General features: G+C 37.8%; 1 protein-coding gene across 3 annotated transcripts in view; it reads left to right on the forward strand.

The window, feature by feature from the left end:
* ARHGAP10 (Rho GTPase activating protein 10) overlaps window positions 1-22,072 on the forward strand; it is a 223,427-nt gene that overhangs the window by 118,709 nt on the left and 82,646 nt on the right. For all 3 annotated transcript variants that reach the window (XM_090036363.1, XM_090036361.1, XM_090036364.1), the window contains exons 11-16: window positions 1,378-1,459; window positions 3,928-3,970; window positions 5,550-5,615; window positions 11,108-11,182; window positions 16,901-16,988; window positions 19,047-19,105. In XM_090036363.1, coding sequence (XP_089892489.1) covers window positions 1,378-1,459; window positions 3,928-3,970; window positions 5,550-5,615; window positions 11,108-11,182; window positions 16,901-16,988; window positions 19,047-19,105 — 413 coding nt within the window. The remainder of the gene's footprint in view (window positions 1-1,377; window positions 1,460-3,927; window positions 3,971-5,549; window positions 5,616-11,107; window positions 11,183-16,900; window positions 16,989-19,046; window positions 19,106-22,072) is intronic.

Consider the following 22,072-nt stretch of genomic DNA (forward strand, 5'->3'; position numbering starts at 1 on the left):
TATTCTTTTCCATAATTATAATTGGCTCCCTTGAGTTCTGCATGGACTACTAAAGGGGAAGGCCACGGTTTTAAAATCTGAGGCCAAGGGCTTCTGCTTAAAGAACTTTGACTATGTGAAGCATTTTGCCTTAAAGTGTAATCTGAAGGACTCATGAGTGAGCTGGGAGGAAAGCAACTTAATACTTACCTGTGTGCTGCTACACTGAAATTATATTGGGCAGGCAAATAAAACTTACGAGCCTGAAAAAAGTAGGTGAGGATGAAGCATAAATATTTCTAGTAGTACAAACATGAATGCAGCCCCCAGGCTATTTTGGGATAGAGGCTGGGGAGCAATTTAAACATTTTCTTTATGCTGTTGCCTTATTAAAATGGCACTTTCTTTTCCATAAGACTAGTGCAGTAATTGGAAGGCAGCAATTAAGAGAATCGAGATGTATATATCATATATATAAATATTCAGTGGCAGACTGAGTATAATAATACCCCTTTTTAATTGGCAGGAAAGTAATTGGAGGGAGATAGTTAGCCCTGTTAGTCTGAAGTCAGTCAGAAGGGCAGGGTAAATATGCATCTTTCAGCATCAGATGAAATGAACTTGGGTTCATGAAAGCTTGTGTGTGCTCTCTCTCACTATATATAGATCTTATTTAGTTAGTCTATAAAGGTGCATCTATCCTGTTTTCTTAAGACGGTATTGCCAGCATCTCTGCTCTTGCTTCATTTCAGCTTTTAACTTCCCTTAAGTTTGTACACTGTGCTGAGCTTCATCATTATTGGTGTTAAGTTTTTGCCTACTCCTTAAAATAAATAAATAAATAAATAAATAAAATAAAACAAAAATAGAAAGAGAGTAGATTTATGTTAATCTCTGTATCCTACAAATGACATTTACCATCCTTCCTCGTTAGGAAAATTTTAGTAGATGGTTTCTTTTAATGAGGCGCTATGTTAAAAATTATTATTTTTTTTGTAAAGAATATTGGAATATTATTAGAATACTATGCTTATTTTCCTCACTATTTTAAAATTAAACTACACATTTCAAATAGACAAAGTAATTTTTAGATAAAATATTCCTCTTGCATGTGTTTGTTTTAAAATTCACAGAATTCAGTGATTCCAGTGGATGGAATTAACAAGTTTCTACTCTAAATAAACACAAAAATACATAAATACATAAATAAATAAACATTTCATAGTTGATTTCTTGGTTTTGATGGTAGTGATGTGTATGTGTTCTTCGTTGCTTATCCGTGACATTTAAAAACATTTGTTCATTGTGTATATTAGGCAATGTTCAGTGACGTACCAGTGCACACTATGGTGAATAAAAGTCGTATGTATGTTATTTGCTTCTGATGGTATTTTGTAGACCTGGTATTCCTGTGACCATGCAGGCCTTCTCTGAAGACGAACGGAAGCTGTGGGTGGAAGCCTTGGATAGTAAAGGAGGTGTATGTATATAATCTTTTTTCCACCCACTCTTTTTGTTATGATGTAATGATGAATCTTTTTTCTTTGATGATTTTTTGCGTTTTAATATATTGTATTTGCATATTTCTGAAAATGATAGCTTTACTGAAGACTATCAGTGGAATAGGACAGAGATCTGTAAATCCTGACGTGAAGGTGTGGTGCTTCTCCATATAACAAGGAAAGAAACAGTGATTTTTATGAATAGGTTCCATTACAATGATGGTATCACTTTTCTAGCTAATCACTAGTGTAACTTAATCACTTTCACTGGCAGGCCCTACCACCTTACAGTGGCACAGACTTGAATAAGCCAGTTGTGTAGTGAATATAGTGAAAAATAGCTTTGAAAAATTAAACTACAAACTCAAGAAAGTCACCTCTCAGTTGCCTAAAGCTGACTTTATTTTTTTAATCAGTGAATGGGGGAGTTGTCCTCCTTTTTTGATTTATCTCAGTGTACTTTAGAAGTACAATTGAATTGAAGAATTAGAATGCACTAATGTTATGCTTGAAGGATATTTGGTCTAGCATATTAGTTATGCAGCCGAAGAATAAAGGGAGTTGATCGTGCTGCTATTTCTGTGTCACAACAGATGGTTGCTGCAAATTTTGGAATTTGATTCTTTTATTCTTGGTATTGCAGTGAAAAACTTTTAAAACTCTGGAGATGTAACTTACTGTAACTCTTGAGGATGCAGTTTACATAACTAAATTGAGTTAGCTGAGGAGGTGGGGAGAATTCACAGAAGAGCTGTACAAAAATCTAAACCTAATTGGAAATATTTTGCATTTGCTGGTATTTCCATCAAATCAAATAAAAATGTTATCTCAGTTCAAGTCGACTTAATCTCTGTCTGCCTGAGTCACTACAGTGTGTCTTGGGTTTTTGTCATTTAGATGCCTTGTCCCCATTCACACATTGATCTCGGTTCCCTGACTTCCATGAATATATGGATTCCCATGATTCATTGGAACAGTTTGGATGGAGAAACTACAGTGCATTTATGAGAGATTCATCGGTCTGAGGAGTGTGTTCCATCAGAAAGAATGGGAATATGAAATACCTAAGCTAGAATTCCTTTATGCTGATAGGACAAAACAGATGGATATAGATCAGGGGTGGGCAATTATTTGGGCCTGAGGGCCACATAGAGAGTTTTGATGAGCTGTTGCAGGCTGGATCAGCACCCCCTGCCTCCTGCACACAGCAGAACAACTCAGCAAAACTCCCTATGGGGTTTTGGGTGGGTGGGGAGCAGTGGTGGGAGTGTTCAGAGCCCATGATGACCAGCCACCTGCAGGTGGACATTGTAGGTGGAAGGCAGCCAGAAGCTGGAGCTGGAGCCCCATGAATGGAGGCAGGATCCACCTGGCTGAAGCTGCTTCTCACCCAGAGTGTGCAGCAGGAGCAGGAAGAGGGGCTGCAGCTGGATTGAATGCGAAGGGAGCAAAACAGCCCCACCAGTCTGGGCCCCAGCCAGCACACTCAGCTTCTGGCGGGGCTGTTCCCAGCGTGGCTGCAGCCAACCGGATACAACTTGGCTTGCCTCGCCTCGTCCCACCTCCAGTGGTGGCTCCTCCTCACACTCATGCCCCTGCTGCATGACTCTGGGTGGGCGGGCAGGAAGGAAGCTTCAGCTGGGCGGTTCCTGCTCGAGGCGAGGGAAGCAGGGTAGCACTTAGGAACAGCCTTGCCAAAACTGAATGTGCTGGTCAGGGTCTGCACCAGCAGGCATGGACAGGAGTGTGGTGTGGGCTTCCCCAACAGGAGTGAGTAGGTCTCAGTCCCATGCGGAGCACTGTAGGGGCAGCCATGGGCTGGATCCAGCCTGCAGGCTGTATTTAGCCCCACCTCTCGTGTAGATTGATATTGCCTGACCTCAGGTGGAACACAGATCCAGGAATGTTTAAATTTTGTCTCCCATCTCAAATAGTGTAACTATTTTCACCTTTCATTCTGATTCAGGATGGAAAGGTGTCATAATGCTCAAGATACCTTACAACCCAGTGTATTAGGTAAAGGCTTATATTATCTAGCCAAGAGATTTTCAGATAGGTTAACATAGGACCCTTGGGTCCCATGAGAGCCTTTCAGGGGTGCTGCAGGGTGCCCCATAATGTCTTTAGCACTGGGTTTGTATTTAATATTTCTTGGTTTATGTTGAATTGTATTTGCACACCTAACAATGCAATAGTCTCACTTGTGGTGGTCTTTTGAGTTCATTTAAATGTTTTTTTTACTTTGGAAAAGAGAAAAGCTAAGTGAAAACCAAGAGCTGACATTTTCAAAGAGGTGTCTGGAGTCTAAAAAAGTTGTGACCCATTGTTTTAGCCATTTAGTTCCTGTAGCTGTTTTTTTTTGCATTAAGCAGGGGACATCTTGAATCTCAGTTTATAAATGTTTTTTGCACTGAATAGTATTTTTTTTTCTGTTTTTTTCTACTAGCTGTTCATCAATTTGAATAGACCTAACACCAGAAGGGAAGGGAGTAAGTATTTGAGCAGTTTTTAAAATTAACATTTTGGGTAACTTTTAAAATTCTGAAAGATATTGACTAGGTCTGTAAAGGACCTAACTTCTGGTCAACTAAGCCCTGGTCTTGCAAGCACTTATAAACATAGATTTTTTATGAATAATTTGATGGAAGTTATCCAATTTTCTTGCAGTAGAAACCTTCTTGTGTAGGATGAGAGTTCAGGTTCATGCCTGTTCTGAGGAAAAATTGTTCCATCATTTGTCTCATCTCACTTCATGCTCAAAGAACTTTAAAGGCAAAGTTTATTTTTAAACGTAACAAAAGTGCATTGTTTGAGAATATAAATGCACAGAAGCCAGAAAATTCAATGTTTTGAGTGAAAGACTCAGTGACTTGCTACATGTGTATTAAAACATAGTGAAGATTAAGGGCCAAATGCTATTACTCTCTATGTCCCCAAATGGCAGTTTTCCAGTGATGTAAGTGGCATTTTTGGTATTTATGTAGAGTTTGTAATTCTGTTACCTGTGCATTGTGAGCGTGTAAATGTCCACTGAGAATGCACAGTAGGCTATGCACTGGCCAGGTAGGTATGAGGCTATCTATGTTTGTTTATACCTGAGTGAGTCTTAAGTAGAAGGGGCATTCCTGTTTCTCTTGACTTTCCAGGGCTGTGCTGCAACCATCTGGCCATAGCTCAGGCATTATCCAGTCCCCTCTCCAGCATTTCTTTTGAAGTTGGACCACTGGCCCTCTCATTCAGTATTCAGTAAATAAAATGGATGACGAGCAGTGTGGAACTTACTGTCTTATTGTGAACAAGGATCCAGGCTAGAATACCAGGCCCTTTTTCCCACCAGCGCAACATCCATGCTGTTGAACTACAAGCTGCCTAGCTTTGTCTCTTCCTTCTGATCCCACATATCTCTCAGTCTTGATTGCTCAGAGGTCCAGCCTTAAAAGGAAGATTGGAAAGGGGAGTGCCTGAACTGTAGCAAAGTAATTAAAGCACGATGCTGGGAAGTTGGATGCAGGTTTAAACCTTACCCTGCCCCTGAGAGGGCTGCACAGAAATTTGGGCCTCAGGTGTTACAAAACACTGTATTCATAGATTGTGTGATCTCTTTGGCAGCTGCTGTGAAATAATGCATATGTCTTGTATCTTTAAAAATGGAGCTACTCTAATTAAGCTCCTGCAGTGTTATGTTTCAAAATGGTGGTGGGAGCACTTTAACTACATCTCATTTGACAAGCTTTAGTTAAGGAGACCCTGCAGCCATTTTGAAGCTTGGGGACATTGAATATATGCAACAGATGTATTCAGCACATGTCAGAGCAGATATCCGGCACATATATAGGTGCCCTACATGTGGGTCGAGCCTTTACAAATATAAAAATGTGGAAAGCCTTGTAAGAAAATGACCTGGGATGATGAAATGGGATGATCTAGTTGCAGATGTTGCTGCTTTGAGTAGGGGGTTGGACTAGATGACCTCTTGAGGGCCCTTCCAACCCTCATTTTCTATGAGCTGCATACTTAATTGTGTTGAAAAGTTTCTCAGAATGGTTTTTCTTTTCTTTTTTTTTGTAGGTGCGCAGTTGGATGAGATAGGTTTTACAATTATTAGAAAATGCATCAGTGCCATTGAAACACGAGGTAACACATGAAAGAATGAATGAATATCTTAGGACTGGGAGAAAGTGGGAGTGGGCGTGGGTGGGAGGTAAGGAAAGTGTATGTAATGGATGCTAGTCTCATTATGCCCACTGTAGGAATAGCAGCAGCTGAGAGATCAGAAACAGGCTGGAGCTTGCTTCTGCTCAGCCTTGTGTGCTACTTAATTCTCAATTTAGCCCAGGATTTGTGAGAAGTTCTGAGAAGTGACCAAGGGACACTTCCTCTCAAAGAACTGTGGATATTGGCCAGCTGTTGCTGATCTATCACCAAAGATGTATGTGATTCCAGTTCCTTGTTCTGCATTTGAGTCCGACTGTCACACACTTAAAATATTCGTTTCACATACTCCTCGTGAGGATTTTTGTGTTTTTAAAGGTTTATTTAGATTTGACTTTCAAGAAGAAAAATGTGTCTAGCTAGGCTGGAAAGTGAAACAAACTATTATTGGTGAAGCATTTCCCTTTTAAGAAAAGATTAAATTAAAATGGAAACTTGAGTACTGTTTGTCGCTCTTTTGAAAAGGTTTGGAATTTCATGGTGTGAACTTTTCTTCCAATCTAAACGTTTCAGATCTTCTACACCTGAAGGGGGATTTAGACATATGATTATGCTGGAGTTGGTGGTTTTGATTATCCAGTGACCTGATATTGTACAGAGTACAACAGTGATAACTTTTTTTTGTATGCCACATTTCTAGTTTAGAAGATGTAGTGGGATAAAATAGTAGTTCAGTTATTTGCAATGAATGCAAGGTCTTATTAGGAAAAATCTTTCACCTGCACAGATTAGAATGCAATATAATTGATAAATACAAGTAGTTCCAAACTGTTGGGGACTTAACTATGAATAGCAAAGAAAAATCTGAGAAGTCTTTTATATTTGGGCTTGATTTACATCAGTTCAGTCTGACAGATTTGTGAATAAATTCAGATTAGACTAGATTTGAGTTGACACTTTTTTGGGTTTTCTGGGCTTTCAGATATCTGTCAAATTACCAGTGTCTGCTTTTTATCAGTCACATAAATCTAGGATCTTTTGTGTTTGAGTTAGGAAATATCACAAATAAAGCACACAAAAAGCCATCTCCTTCACTACAAAAACCTGATTCATTCCTAAAACAGGTCTGTGCTATACAGTGAATGGGGCCAAAATCTTGTGGAAAAGAGAGTATGCAGTTATGTACCTGAAGACTGTATCAAAATGCAAATTCAAAAGAGGACCAAAAGACCGGTTTCTTACCCTACAGGAACTGTAGGTCTTTGAGGTATTGTAAGCAGAGCAGTGCACCACATTTCTAATAGTGGCCTTGCTTATATGTGAAGGTGTGAATGTTGCTCTGTCTGGCACAACATTTGGGGGGGAAAAAAGGGAAGGGAAGAGAAACAAAACCAAACCTATGAAAGAGTGATATTTTTAAAACCCAAAATAGCTGTTGAGGTCAGGCAAAACAAGGCAGACATAGGGTTGCCACATGTGGGAAGGAACTGAAGGCGTCATGGCCACTCTATTCTTTGTACTCTCACAAAGCTGTCTTTGTTTCTAGTTACTGAGAATGAACATAAGCTATTTTTTAAAATCTTGTTTTGTGCACAAGGTTTGCAGAATCATTCCTAGGGAGACCAGATTAATTTCTGCTCTCTTACACCCAGTAATGTCTGCTGAGCTATCCAGGTGTTAGGAGAGGACGCTGTTTGGACAAGTATCCTTGGTGCACTTGTGTAATAACATGAACTGTGCACTGAGGAAAGCTGATATCCTACAGGCCTCCAGATTTTATGCCTAGGTAGGAAAATATACAATATTTGCTCTTACAACAACTTCTACTGTGATTATTTTACTTTTGCAGTACACTGTCAAGAGCACGTTATATTCAATAGAAGAAAATAGAGGACAGATGCCTTTTCAGAGTCTGTGTCTGTATGCCATGTTTTTATCTCTTTTAATCATAATGGGTGTGAGGTTGGTGTGGGTGGAAAGAGAGGACAGTCTAGTGTGGGTGGAAACTGAGAATAGTCTTGTCATGTCATAGCAGAAAAACTCTGGTACTCAGAGAGAAGAAAAGGATAACAGATATTGAACATAAACTTGTCAATGGCTGGATGATTTTCTCAGTTGTGTTCATTTTATAAAACTGAGAAAAATTATTCATTTTGAATGAATAGAAAAACCAAATACTGTATATGACTTAAAAATCATAGTTGCTAGTGGACTGGAATTCTTAAATATTTTTTCCTGAGAGGCTATGACTGTAGCCTTTATTTATTGGACTAGAAAAATAGAGTTACCTAACCAACATTTTAAAATTGTATTTTTAACTCCTCAGACCCATTATTTTCACTCAACACACAAATCTAGTGGGATTTATACTCAGGCACTGTATACAAGTGCAAGGCTCAAGGTTCTGATTTTATTATTCCATTTAGATTTACATTTCTGTACCTTAGTGAATAATGCATGAGATTTACCTGAGTGCAGTTAATTCCAGGGGTAACAACTAGATGTGTTGGTGTATAATGGCAAAGTTGGCATTCTCTAAAGTGCCATTCTTAAGGATGAATAACATTTCACTTAATATTAGTTTCTCAGCAGCAGCTATTTCAAGGTGTAGAGACAGATGGCAGTAGTGAGCTGTCATCCTAGTTTTTTCCTAGGTAAGACTGTTTCTGTTAACTGGCGGGAAGAAAATAGAGAGCCTTCCCACGGAAACAACCTGATATTACCTTGAATTGTGAACGTGCATGAGTGATCACTTCTGTACCATGTAATTGGACATAAAATAAGTGATTTCTGTAGCTCTATTAAAAGCCTACATCAGCTATAAACCTCAAATCATACTTGCTTAGTGGACATATTCTGCTTACTACAATGTAATTTTGAGACTGTAGTCTCGGCTTATACTTATTATTTGTAGGCATGTCTAACAAGTTGGCTGCCAAGCCAGGCTGTGGTATCTGAGTGCTAGTCACCTCTAACTTGTGTAAACACAAAGAGAATCAGGATATGTACTAAGAAATCTTGCAGCGCTTAAAGCAGCTTGAGGTGCTTGGTTTGAGGGCCACTTGTGTTCGGTGAACCAGTCAGAATTTTAATTTTTAATCAGCAGTAAGCCATTAATCTAAAAAGAATCATCTTATGAATCCCTCAGTGTTTAGGGAAACCTCTTCCACAGTTATCAGTTTGACTTCTGTGGCTGTCCTAGAATAGATCAGAAATAACATAATTTCCAACTGTTTTTATGTATAATGTTTTATTTAAAATTTCATTAAAAGGTAAGAACTGTACTGAAGTATTAATTCCCCTCTGCACGCCTCATTTTACATTAGCAATTAACTCTGCTTCTTTTAGGTTGAGTCATTTTAACCGGATCAATTATCTGATAGTAATTACCAGCACCAAATGATGATTATTGCTCAAGTAACTTTCTGGTTTCAATACCACTGTCACTTCAGACACATTCATAGATACACAACTGTTTTAATACTGAGCAATGATTTGCTGTGGTTTGGCCTAAATTATTTTTAAATCCTTAAACTTAAGGTACTAACAGTTTGAGTCAGCACAATTTTGTTCTTATTAGTTTTAATGTTAGCAATGCAGAAAATCAATACACAATCTGAGAGCTTGAGCTTCTGAGATGAGCAAAAAGCAGTAAGATACATTTGATTGTAAGAATGTTTCTTCAGCTTTTTCTTAGATTCTTGCATGCTATGCAAAAGGCTTGTTCTGCAGCACTAAAACTAATGATGAATCATCCTGCAAAAGGCCTGGTGCAGTTTGGCAGAGTCTTATGAAATTTGGTGTTCATGTCAAAGATTATCTTTGCACTGAAGATCTCAAAGAAACACATGGGAAATTGAAGCAAGAGTTGCCCTTCCCCTCACATGCTCCTCAATAACCCTAAATTGCCAGTACCTCCTGCTTTAGGGTGGATCAGAAAATCGTATTCTGTATTAGTGCTGGCAATTTTCTAAGTTACACAGTATAAACTCTCTGAAGACCTTATGCTTTTAATAATGTGACCCACTGGAAAATCTAGTGGAAGGAGATTAACAGTCTTTTTTTTGTAATCTTTCTGAGTTTTGGTAAACTCACTTCATAATAACATTAGCCTACTTTTAAATTCTGCCCACTAATACAATTAAATATACTTCTGTAATAGCAGACTTCTCTAGGAAGTTCATCTATTTCTACTATGGTTTCCCCACAATTGAGAAATAAGGCCAAGAAGAAGAGGATGTAAACCTAGAAGGAGAATGTTTTACTTCGCAGAATTCAAGATGCTAATATTGAGTATAACAGGATAGTGGTGGTATGTCTCATTTATGCAGCTGGTTGACAAATTCATTAAGAATAATATTTGTTATGAATAATGCAAACAAATTTTTGGATAGTGCATCCTATACTTGTTCAGGAATAAACTTTCCATTATTTGACTAGTTCTACTTGGCTTTTTTTTTTCCTTTTTCTCTGTGTTGGAACCATCTGTTGTTGAATCTGGGAGTTCTCTACAAGTTTTATCTCTGTATGCTGTACTCTTAAATAGTTTAATTTTAAAGTTATTTTTCATATTATTCCAATTTTGTGGTATGTTAGTATTTCTAGGTCCATCTGAACACGGGTAATGGAAATGTTTATTTTTGTTTGCTTTAGTTGAACTAGTGCACAAAAGCCTTATTTAGTGTCAACACTATATTTCGGTAAGACCACTATTGATTTCTAACAAAGCTTATGATGAAAGAGTACAACAGCCAGGTGATATAGACAGACCTTACCTTTCTTCTTTAATTCTTTTTTTGAACATTTAGCACTTATTTCTAGCTTTTACAGCTGTTGTGTCCCGCTTACAGAGGAAGCACCGACTCCAGAGTCTTGGGTTGAATCCTTCTGGGTGTACCTGGCATGGGGAGTGTAGTGGGTTGGATTGGAATATACAACTTGCCCCCAAGTATGCACACAGAAAAAAGCAGCTTTAGTTTGAAATGTTGGGAAAAGATCTGGTTCCTCTTTTTCCCCCAAATCTTTTCATTCATCGGGGAAAGGGTAAAATTTAACTAACTGAAGAAATGATAATTTATCATGTCCTGGATCTGTTTCTGTCAGAATGTGAATAAGGAAATGCTCATCCTGGATGTTTTCTTCTTAAGTAAATGAGAGCAAACAGTTATTTTTTTTAAAAACCTACTTTGTCCTTAGTTACTTATAGGGAAAAACTGTCTGTCAGAAATGTCCTAATGGGGGTAATCCTGTTGACCAAAATATAACTTAACATAGGTTTATCTTTAACACATGGATGGGTCAGCAAACAGATATCAGGTAACTGTTTTTGGCCTTCAGCAAATCCTTTTTTTGTAATTTTGGCTAGAAAAGGACTTTGAAGGTAGCCAGGGAAAGATTTTAAAGCTTTAATTTATTTTCCTATATACCTTAACGCTGTAGCTGACCTTAATTTATTTTTTTTCCTTGCCTAATAGGTATTAATGACCAAGGATTGTACAGAGTTGTAGGGGTGAGTTCTAAGGTCCAGAGACTTCTGAATTTGTTGATGGGTACGCCTCTTATTTTATAATATATATTTTTTACTATATCTTGATTTATATTCATGGCTGTTCTAATTTTAATGTTTATAATTCACTGTTAATATCTTATGTAATATTTATTTCTGCTTATTCTTCATTTCGGGAAAAGTGAGTTGGCCCTACTCATGGATAAATGTCCCATTCAGCATTCACTGTGACCACCCGGATAAGGAATGCATAAAGACTTAGCTGTTAATGTAAACCAAGGAAACAGCCAAAAAAATATACTGGAACAAATCATGGGTGTGGTGTCAGATGGTTAAAAGAATCTGGCTTTTGAAGAAAATGTCCATACAGGTTAGGGATAAGAGACTCTCGTTACTATACCTTCCTGTTGTTAGTTTTCCTTTAAGCAACTTAAGTATGGTCTACATTCTATTTTTATGCTAGCACAGTGGTTAGGGTTTGATTTGATTTATATATGTATTGTGTGTGTGTGTGTGTGTGTGTGTGTGTGTGTGTGTGTAAAAATCAAACCTGACTCTGTGTGTGTCTGTATAATATATATTCACAAATGTGAATATAAACTCTAGTACAGTTGCAGTTTTACTAGTGTAAAGATGCTTCAAGCAGTTTCAGTTACACAGGTTCGGGAAGGGGTGTGTGTGTGTAATATATATTTCCTTCTGAGGAACCTGATGCTTATTTAGCTACATCTTTTGCCACTCTACTGCCCCCCAGAAGAGTATTGGCACCTGGTGGGAATCTTTCACCAGCTTAGAATCTCTCATCAAAGCAGTAGCCATAACTGCATGATATGCAACATTTACAAATTCTTGTCCTGAGCACTGGAAGTGCATGCAGTCAGACAAGACCACTGGGATTAGTTCATTTTTATAGAGCTTGCAAACCTGTCACTTGACAGCAAGGGTCTGATTCTCAGGGATTCATTGGTATGCAGAGAAGCTTGTTTGCAGTTTGCACCAGGCTCTTCTCCAGAACCATGCATGCTCCATCTGTGCTGATAACACAGTGTTCTTTGGCACTGCAAACTAGAGGAAACCAGAAAGTGAATTCATTTCATTACCCAAGACATTATGTGAATGACAAAGCGCTTTTATATTATATACTGCTGTCAATTCAGTGCCACCTGTAAGACTTTTTTTACAGGCTGTCTCTTCAGGAGTGATACGACATCAGGCTTGAGGACCTGTATGTCATATCAATCCGTCATAATGACCTTGCTAAATATTAATTTATATGATATCTTACTTTAATCAATATTAACAGTACGCTGAGGTAGTCAGTCAGTACACATAAACCTGTCTGCTTCATAAAGCATTGTAGCAAGAAGGAATGTTAAGAACAATGTTAAGAAGGATAAACCAAAATTAATAATAACGTTAACAATAAATAACTGGCATGCAACTGATTCTGATGACTGGTTATCTGTTTAGGAATTGAAGACTCAATAATCAATATCCCATTTTAGCCATTAACCACAGGAAGGATTATCAGTCATTGGTCAAAAAACCTTATTAGAATGCATTTGTTGTCATCGGCTATCTTTTGTTTTTTCTGTTCACTCATTCAGCTTGGGTGTGCAGTTTTGGCCATCATATTTTCCTCTTTACCATTAGTGGTATCCAAATGAAATAGATTCAGGTTGCCAGTGGTTCACTAGCAGCTGGAAGAGTTTAATGGGGATTCCAGCATCTGCTTTTACTTAATTTTAAAATTAGAAACACTTTTTTTTGCTTGTTTCCAAGTTTCACATAATCATTTGGAATCAGAAGATTACATAGGTATCAAGACAGAGAAACGCTGAATAGAAAATAGTTACAGTACAACCAGAAGGTATATGTACATTTTGACTCTGTTCTCATGTAAGAATTGAGAAGAGTTTCTTTTTTATTCAGCATGATGGAAGAATACAAAATATCTGATTGAGTAATAAAGCTTCTTATATATCCTTTGAGATAAAAAGCTCCTTCTAGTTTTGTTAGAAATAACAAAAACTGAAATCTGATTAAAAATCTTATGGTATTATTTTATTAATAAGATTCCGAAGTCAGTTTGAACTACTTTTTAATTACCATGAGCTACCAAATGTGAGTAGTCTGGAGCGAAAAGTGAATAAGCTAAGCTTCCAAATGTTAGTCAAGGAGCTAGCATATAGCTCTTGTCTCTCTTTGAAAAATATTCTGGAACCAGAGGGAGAGGTGAGGAGAGCACGTTGATAGAAAGACCCAAATTATGGTCCTGCTTCTGTAATATATTAGGCACACAAAGCCTCCCATCTGTCCAAGCGAAAATTTGTGTAATTGAGCCTGACCCATTATAAAATTAGGTTAAAGCAAACATTTAAACCATTATGTAGAAGTGGGGAAAGTTCATAATTAACTTATAATTTGAATTTGCCTGTACCTTGCACAGTGCTGTAGTGACCTGACTTTTAAACATAATCTCATTTTAAATTTGGATAACAAAAATACTATGTAAACAACTCTTTCCCTTTCCCCTGAAATGTATATGAATTTAATTCTTTAACTTATTTTAAAGAACAGTAATGACAACCTCAAAGGTATCATAAGCTATTCAGAACACACTATCAGCCTCTAGAATGCTCAAATATTAAAATGGTCTAGGGGCCACTTACTTTTCATATGATCAGCAAAATAAACAATGTGGTGTTATGTTTGTTACATGTAAAATGTAGGCCAGCTTTCATGAAGTGATGGCTTCATGATGAGGGGGCTGTTAACGGCTTGAATATTCTAACGGTGGGTTCCCATTCAGCTTCTGACACAGATAACCGTAAAAAGTGAAAAGCATGTTTCATAGAAAAGAATTTTGGAGAACATCTACCTTTTAATGTATACAACAATCAGGGCTTCAATACTGAATTCTTTGTTTTGCCTTCTTTTTATATATGATATAATCCATTTAAACTTGCTCAATAGTCTTTTTTTAAACTCTAAAACAGAAACAAACCTGCTTCTTATAACCTAGCACCTAGTGAGACGTGCTGATTTTATAAGCCCTATTCCCATCATGCCAGAAATATTAGGGGAAGACTTTTGGATTTTCAAAAATGGTTTGCTGACAAGTTATTTGTGCGTATGTAAATATTTGCATCTGCACATGCTGTTCTTGCATGAAAATGTAGTTGTTGCATTGACAAATAGTGGGTTGTGCACAAGTGCTGGTACCAGTTTAGAAATGCTGTTGAGGCCCTTTTGCCAAGTGTGTCTTTAAATATTCAGAAAAAGTAGAGTGGTAACAGCCAGCTATGACTGTGATAAGGCAGCAGTCGGAGTGAACGTCAAGAAAAAATGCCTTAAATCTCATTCTCGTTCATGTTGTGTATTTTTTGAGGTAAACTTATAGGAGGGTACTCTTCAAAGATTCCAGTGCAGTGGAGGTTGGTAATTAAACCCTTTCCCAGCATTTTCTTGCAAGACAAAAAAAATCTTTTAATTAAGCTGGATTTTCTGAAAAATGTTTAAGTTTGAATTCCAAATATGTCACTAACAAATTGCACTGAACCAAGTGTATCTTCTGATTGCAAAGGAGAATCAATGATGATTGAGGAGTTATTTGAAAACAGTGAAGATTCAATAGTGGATTGCTAACAAAGTCTCTATAGAGTTATTAGTTTCAGATGTGACAGCTGCTTTTTATTCCATGAAGTTAGCAGAAAGGTTTCCTTCTCAGTGGAAAGAATACAATCTCAGAGAATAGAGGAATATAACACATTAAAAAAAAAAAATAAAAAGAAAAGGAAAGATTTCATTTAGACAGATTTCAGGTTTTTGGATGGTGTTTGGCTCATAGCAAATTGATAGAAAACGTTATCTGACTTGTATTTTAAAATGAGATTTTAATAATTCATTTAATGAGAGGGAATATTCAGTTACAGAAATAATTGGTTGGCACAGCTTTTAGAACAGAATTATTTAGTCCCAGTTAGAAAGGACTGCACCTTTAATCAGGGTGCCTAATTTGATTTTTCACATGTATCTGCCGTTTGTCTGACGAGCACAGTAACAAATGAGTTCTGATTTGTACAAACTGATCAAAATGTAATCAGTGTCAATTACTATCGTATTTTACTTCATGTTTGTCAGTTTCTGTAATCAAAAGATGCTGAAAGTGCTTGAAGTCACAAGACATCTTGGGTAATTTGGCTATAAACGTGTGATGTTTTGGCTGTGAAATAGCCATCACTTCCTGTTCTAAAGCTCTGAGACTTAATTTTAAAATTTAAAATTGCTGGGAAGTGGCAGTATGTTGTCTTGCTTCTTTTTATATTCTCAGGCACCAAAGGTAGATCCAGGGGATCTAGCTGGTCCCACCCACCCTCCCCCCCCAGCCTTTGGCTGTGTGCTATATGCACAATGAGCTCTGGGAGCACTGTGAGCTTGCCACTACTTGGTATGGGCTCTGCCTGGAGTCTCTGCTTCTCTTTGCTCTTCCCCTCCCTTCTATCACCCTCTGAATTCAGTGCAACAGAGGGAGGGAGAAGCATCTGATAGCAACGCATCTCCATAGGTCCATGCTTCTGCTTCTCATCCCACTTCTTCCTTTCCTGGCTGCTAAATTAGTGGGAGGGTGGAAAGATGACCAGCAGGTCCTGGAGTTGCTTGAAAGCAGGATCCGGGCAGACTCTCCACTGGTGAGCTCAGAGATCATATGTACACTTCCCACAAGGAGCTACCAACAACTCAGTGGCACCCTCAGGATCACAGCAAGGGACTGTAGCCACATCCCCTTCGGCTATGTGTCTCTTCACTACTTGTGCCCACCCCCACTGCCAAAGGGATGTGGCCACATCTCCATTGCTGCAATCCTGGATCTGCCCAGCTTGGTCATAAGTCTTCATGAGAGCTCAATTTCATCAACCCTATTTTATTAGCTTAGTAAAAACTAAACAGAAAAAAGATCACTGATATTGTGTGGAATGACAAAATTGTCAAAAAGCAAAAGCCTTTTTCTTTCTGTTAGAACACTGTAAAAAAACATTCAAGAGACATGCATCTGTCTTAAATCGTAGGGACTGTTTACCAATAGAAAACTCTTATGCTTTTTCACTTCCACCATTTCTTAATGGCAGCAAGTAGCATCATGTAGATGCTCAATGTTTTTGCACTAATGTACCAAGGATCAAATTAGATCCTTAAAACAAATCTATTTAAAAGTATCTGATATTTTTTCTCAGCATATTTCAATTTAATGGAACAAGGGGAAAAAAAAAATATTGCTGCTTCCCCTGCTCTCCCCAAAACTGTCACTTATTAAGATTCCCCGCACCCTCCAAATTGATTTTGTGATCTGTCTCTCTTTGCAATTGTCTCCTTACAGAAGGCATCTTGGCTCTTCTAAATAGGAAAGCCTGGAAATGCCAATGTCCATAAATAACTTGGAGCAGTACCATACTGTTAAGGAAAGAATGATCAGTGAAATAGTTTGAACAATGCACAAAAATAAAAGATTGGGGTACACCTCTGATGCTGAATTCAACTTCTATTTTAATAATAAAGACAATACATTTCTGAATAATCTACTTTAAATTTGATTTGTACCTGTGTTGGGTCTGACACTTGATTGCATCTTTTTAATATTGTAATATTGTTGTCTGACTTCAAACATACGTATGCTGTTCCATGACTTAAACTTAGATTAATACCAGCTTTAATATATGTGCAGATTTAGATTTTTTTTCTCCCCCCTTTGATCTCTTTGCAGATGCAAAAACCTGCAGTGAAGTTGATTTGGAAAATTCTGTCGAGTGGGAAGTGAAGACGATTACTAGTGCTATGAAGCAGTACTTGAGGCAAGCTTATATTTGTTAACTATTCACGCTTATATTTGTTAACTATTCATAATTGAACTCTAATTGGTGTAGCCTGGAGCTGTGTTACTGTTTTGATCATTTGCTTTTACTGTTGTTTAGACAAAAGTCCACACTGCATGTCAATCCCACATATGTATTTAAGGCACTGGGTTTTTATGCCTTAGGAGGAAAAGCTTTATAATTTCATGAAGAGTGTGTTAAGATTAGTGACGCAACTTAAAGTTTAGGTGTGATAAATACCTAGATGTTTGGCTTCCCTCTTCAGAGTTGGTCATTCTTACAAAATTTGCTATTTAAAATCAGGTTAGATTGTTTGCAACCCCTGTACTTTTTTTATTTTGGTAAACCCCATGAAGGAAAGGGGGAGAAATGAATGAAAATATTTTTAAAATGCAGAAATCTGAAATTGTTAGCATTTTGAAAATTGAAGAATTTGGCCAGCGTTTATATATTGTCATTTTTTCTCTCTTGTTTCTGAGAGAGAATCTCTGAGGTGAGGGTGGGGCTATAGCTTTAAGAGTGTTGGATCGGTTCTGTAACCAGTCTGACTTTCTATTAAGTTATGTTGTTTGTAGTTCACAGCATAAAACTTTTTATTAGCCCATTATGGTTTCATATTAGCACAGCATTGATTTTTTTTTTTTTTAACTTAAAACTAAATGAGTGCATGTGGAAAAAATAAATTGCTCTTTTGAAAACGTAAGTTAGTGAAAATAAGGTTTCATCTACTGCCAGCAAAGGTATCTGAAAATATGTGGGAACTCTGGAGTATTAATCTTAAGATTTTCAGTACAACATAGATCAGCCTTTCTCAACCTGTGGGTCACGACCCAAAAATGGGTCTCAAGAATATATGAAAGAGTTGCAAACACTTTAAAAATGGATTATCCTTTAAAGGAGAAAAACGTGGGAAACCATGGCTTTTCCCTTGCAGGCTGTCAGAGTTCCAGCCTCCAAGAGTTTGCTTGGGGCCCCCCTGCCCCATATACTGGGGGTCTGGGGTCTGGGGGCAGCGGGTTGAGAGTGAGGGGCACTGGGTCAGGACTGGCCTTCAATGTTTACAGATGGGTCCTGGTACAAAAAAGTTGAGAACCACTGATATAGATAGGTAGGAGGAAAAAACAATGCATTCACATGCATAAGATTAATATTGTCTGTCCACAGTATAAAATCATCTTATGTATTACAATAATTTAAAAACCTCAGAAAGTCAGCCCAGGAAATGAGGGAGGTTTAGTCTGGTTCCAAATTGTTCTGTGACTATTTTTATGTAATAAAGGTGTTTTCTTGAGGGATAAAATTTTTACTAGTAATTCTGAGTATTTAGCTTGATCTTTAAAGGGGGCCTAATTTTTCCAGTGGTGCATCTTGCAAAGTCTAGTCCTCGTAATAACCTAAAGTTTAAGCACCTAAGGTTCCATATCAGCATTGCTATTTATCTGACAAGTCACTATTAACCAATGGAGAAAATATAAAAGAATTGCAAATAACTGTTTGTAATCACTCTATAGTTTCACAGCTTTCTTGTGAATTTATGTGTCTTGTGTACAAGAACATTAAAGAAAATCATGATCCTGCTCTTTGAATATCCCAGGAACAAAGAAGCATGTTAAGTGGATAAACCCACTTAGAGGGGGAGTTTTTTGTTTACAAATCAATTCTGTCACACTTCCTTATTTTTACAGCTTTAAAGGAAAAAAAAAAGACTGTAAGGGATGAGGTATACAGCATCCCTATGATTTCTTAATTTTAAGATCTGTGTAAGGCATTTATTTTGTATTAGAGGCTTCACTTCATATGATGGAATTTACGGTTTTAGTCTTGTTTTCCCTAGATTGTGAGCTTAATGTCGCACCATTTCCATGTGTGCTGTAAATCATTGCAGTTTGTGAGTTGACCCTAAAAAGGGCTGTTCCCAGTGGAAAGGTAACACATTAGTATTTTTCAAGGGCTTTCCTATTCAGCAGAAATACAAATAGGAATGAACCTATGTGAACTTACTGTATTTGGTGATTCCATGTCATTTTTGTCTTACAGAAGCCTTCCAGAGCCCCTAATGACGTACGAGTTGCACGGAAAGTTCATCATTCCTGCCAGTAAATATTTGACTCCGGTTCAAATGGAATTTTTTTTTTTTTATGCTAGCACTATTGTGGTTCAGGAACAGATGCTGCAAATGCAGTTTCAGGAAAAAAATGCCTATTTCAACTAAGTAAGAAAGACATAGGTATAAAAAATAACTGGGATTTTTTTTACGTGGAAGTAAGACTATTGTATGAAATCATATATAAATATACCTTAGGTGCCATAATTTGGTTCAACAGATGGAGTAAATTTTTTAAAAGTACAGAAATCTTAAAAGCACACCATATTGATAATTTCAGTTGGACAAAGTTGGCTTTGGCTTAGCACCTATCTCTGTGTATTTATTTTTATATGAAAATATAAGTTAGAATTGGAGTTGTTTTTCTTCCTGTTTGACTGGTTGTATCATAGTGAATATTTTCTATACAGCACAGTAGAACCCCCTACAGTAGTACAGATTGGTTAAATTTTCACATCCTCTAGTCACAATCTATCTAATCACTTTTTAAAAAATAAGTTTAGTAGAACGCTATGCTAAAGAAAAATCGTGCAAGCCCCTGAATCAAAAGTGGTGACTCCTGATTCTTGTTTTCAGTGCCATCTCCCTGTGAGGTCTGTATTCAAGCCAGCTGAAGTTTTCTCATGTATCACTAGAGAAAAAGGAACATACAGACCAAATTAAACTGTTGTAGTTAAAGAGAAGGTAGAGCAGCAGTTATACTTCAGCTGTATATCTAATGTAAATAGAATTCTGTGAGCAGAAATTGTATAAGAAGAAAAAAGTTTTGGCAAAATATCAAACAAATATTTAACTGATCTGCTTTTTAGCATGTGGCACTTCTGGCAATCCATGGGAAGAAAAATTAAAGTAGATTTTGAGGACAATTATTTTATTGTGTTGGCCTGCTATTATAACTGGCATCAAATAGCAGAATTCAGGTTTCTCTTCTTTAGAGTGCTTTAACACTTAGAGAAAAATAAAGTTTTTACTAGCTTTAGAGTTATAAAACAAGAGGGTCTGTTTGCTGCTTATTTGTGGTCATTGATAAAGTTAGATCTCTTGTGAAGCTCAGAAGTCATAACATTAAAAAGGAAATATTTCTACCTCAGTTGATACAGGTCTTGTAAAACAGCCATAAAATATCACTGAGGCCGATTTATAACATTCCAGATACTTGCCTAGATAATAAGTATTTACACAATCGTGTAAGATTGGATTCAATTAATTTATTTTATAGATCACAACAATATAACAGTAGTTTTGGCATGTATTTTCTCTCCCTCCATTTCAGTAGCACTCATGAAAAAGCTGAAGAGTTTTAGGGAAACAAGGGTCCAGGTCCTAGATCCAAATATGCTAACAGTTTAGTTGAAGAGATAGAGTTGAAAAGTAAAGGGGAAAAACTCACCCCATATCATATGAACTTTGACTATTAAAGTTTAAAAAACAGGTTTTCAAATTGTCTTTTTAATCTTGAGTAAAAAAGCAGGGTATAAGGAATATTTTGAGGTTTTTTAGTAAAAGTGGTTTGCATCTGTAATTTTAAACACTAACAATACTGATTGTAACTATTTAGTCAGTCTTTGTTACATACAGTTAAGTTGATGGGGGTTGGACTAGATGACCTCCTAAGGTCCCTTCCAACCCTGATCTTGTATGATTCAATAATAACACTGCACTAGAGTCAGGATTGTACAAAATTTGGCAAGATTTCTTTCCCCGGCATTACAATCTGGTGCCCCTGAATTTTGATAGGCAGATTAGGATTGCCCCTGAATTTTTATTTGCCTTCGGGTAACATTTTTCCCCTGGTGAATTATGACTAAGCATGTTCTCTACAAATTTTTTTTAAACCTAGAAAAGGAATCAGCTAATAAATAAGTATTTAGTATAAAAGTGGTTCTATCTAGGGTTACCATATGTCTGGATTTTCCTGGTTACATCCTCTTTTTGGGTCCTCTTATCTCTGTCCGGGCATTTTTTTTTTGTTTTAAATATGATCAGATGTCCAGGATTTTGGTCAGCTTAGGTGTGTGAGGAGGGCTGGTGCCTGCCAGCACTGGGAGAAGCTGTCCAGGCTCTGGGGCTGCAACAGGGCAGGAGAGGAGAGGCAGAGAAGGGGGGCCAGGCCCTTCAGGGGCAGCAGAGAAGATGTCCCTGCAGGGCTGCCCGGTGGCAGAGAAGATGTCCCAAAGATCCTAGCACGTGCCTTTTTTCATCTATTTCTCTTGCAGCAGCATCCGATCACCGTGGGGACTGCAACTTGTGGAGGGGGCTGTGCTCTAGGCAGCAGCCTGCTGTGGGGAATAAGGGTTTCATGGGTGGGGCGTCTGGGAGATAGAGGGAGCCAAGGGGCATTGACTTGGAAGAGTGGGGCGGGGGACTGTCAGGAGTGTGGTACAGGGCTGTGGGTCTGGAGTGAGGGGCTCCAGCATGGCCCAGGGGAGCAGGGGACTGTGCATTTGGAATGAGGGGCACCGGCAAGGCCAGGGGTCTCCAGGTCTGGGGTGAGTTGCAGCAGCAGGATTGGGGGCGGCTGTGGCTTGGGAGTGAGGGGCAACGGAATGGGCAAGGCCGAGGCACTGACATATCGCTGCCCTTCACAATCATATACCACCCCCCACCACTCCAGGGCATGCAACAGATGCTTTTTTGGAATTGGAAATATGGTAGCCCTAGTTCTATCACAGCTAGGGTTTGACTAGTGTCAGAACTTCCTGTTTCATATTATTTCCTATGGCTCCTCATGCTTTTCTGTATTGTTTCTTACCTTCGGTACTTTCTGACATGAAGGGAGGCCTTATAGGCATGTTACGGCTAGTCATTCTTTAAACTTGATTGTTCTGTTTTATCAAGTTAGGAAAAATAGAAAGAAGCTGATTTACTTTTCAGCTTTTTAGAACCCTGCTCTCATCTATTTAATATATAAGCCTATGTAGCCAAAATTATTTCTTCCCTTGGCTATCCTCAAGGAATC

Source organism: Crocodylus siamensis, chromosome 2 (assembly GCF_052110815.1).
Source record: "Crocodylus siamensis isolate JL-2025a chromosome 2, ASM5211081v1, whole genome shotgun sequence".
Classification (NCBI taxonomy): Eukaryota; Metazoa; Chordata; order Crocodylia; family Crocodylidae; genus Crocodylus; species Crocodylus siamensis.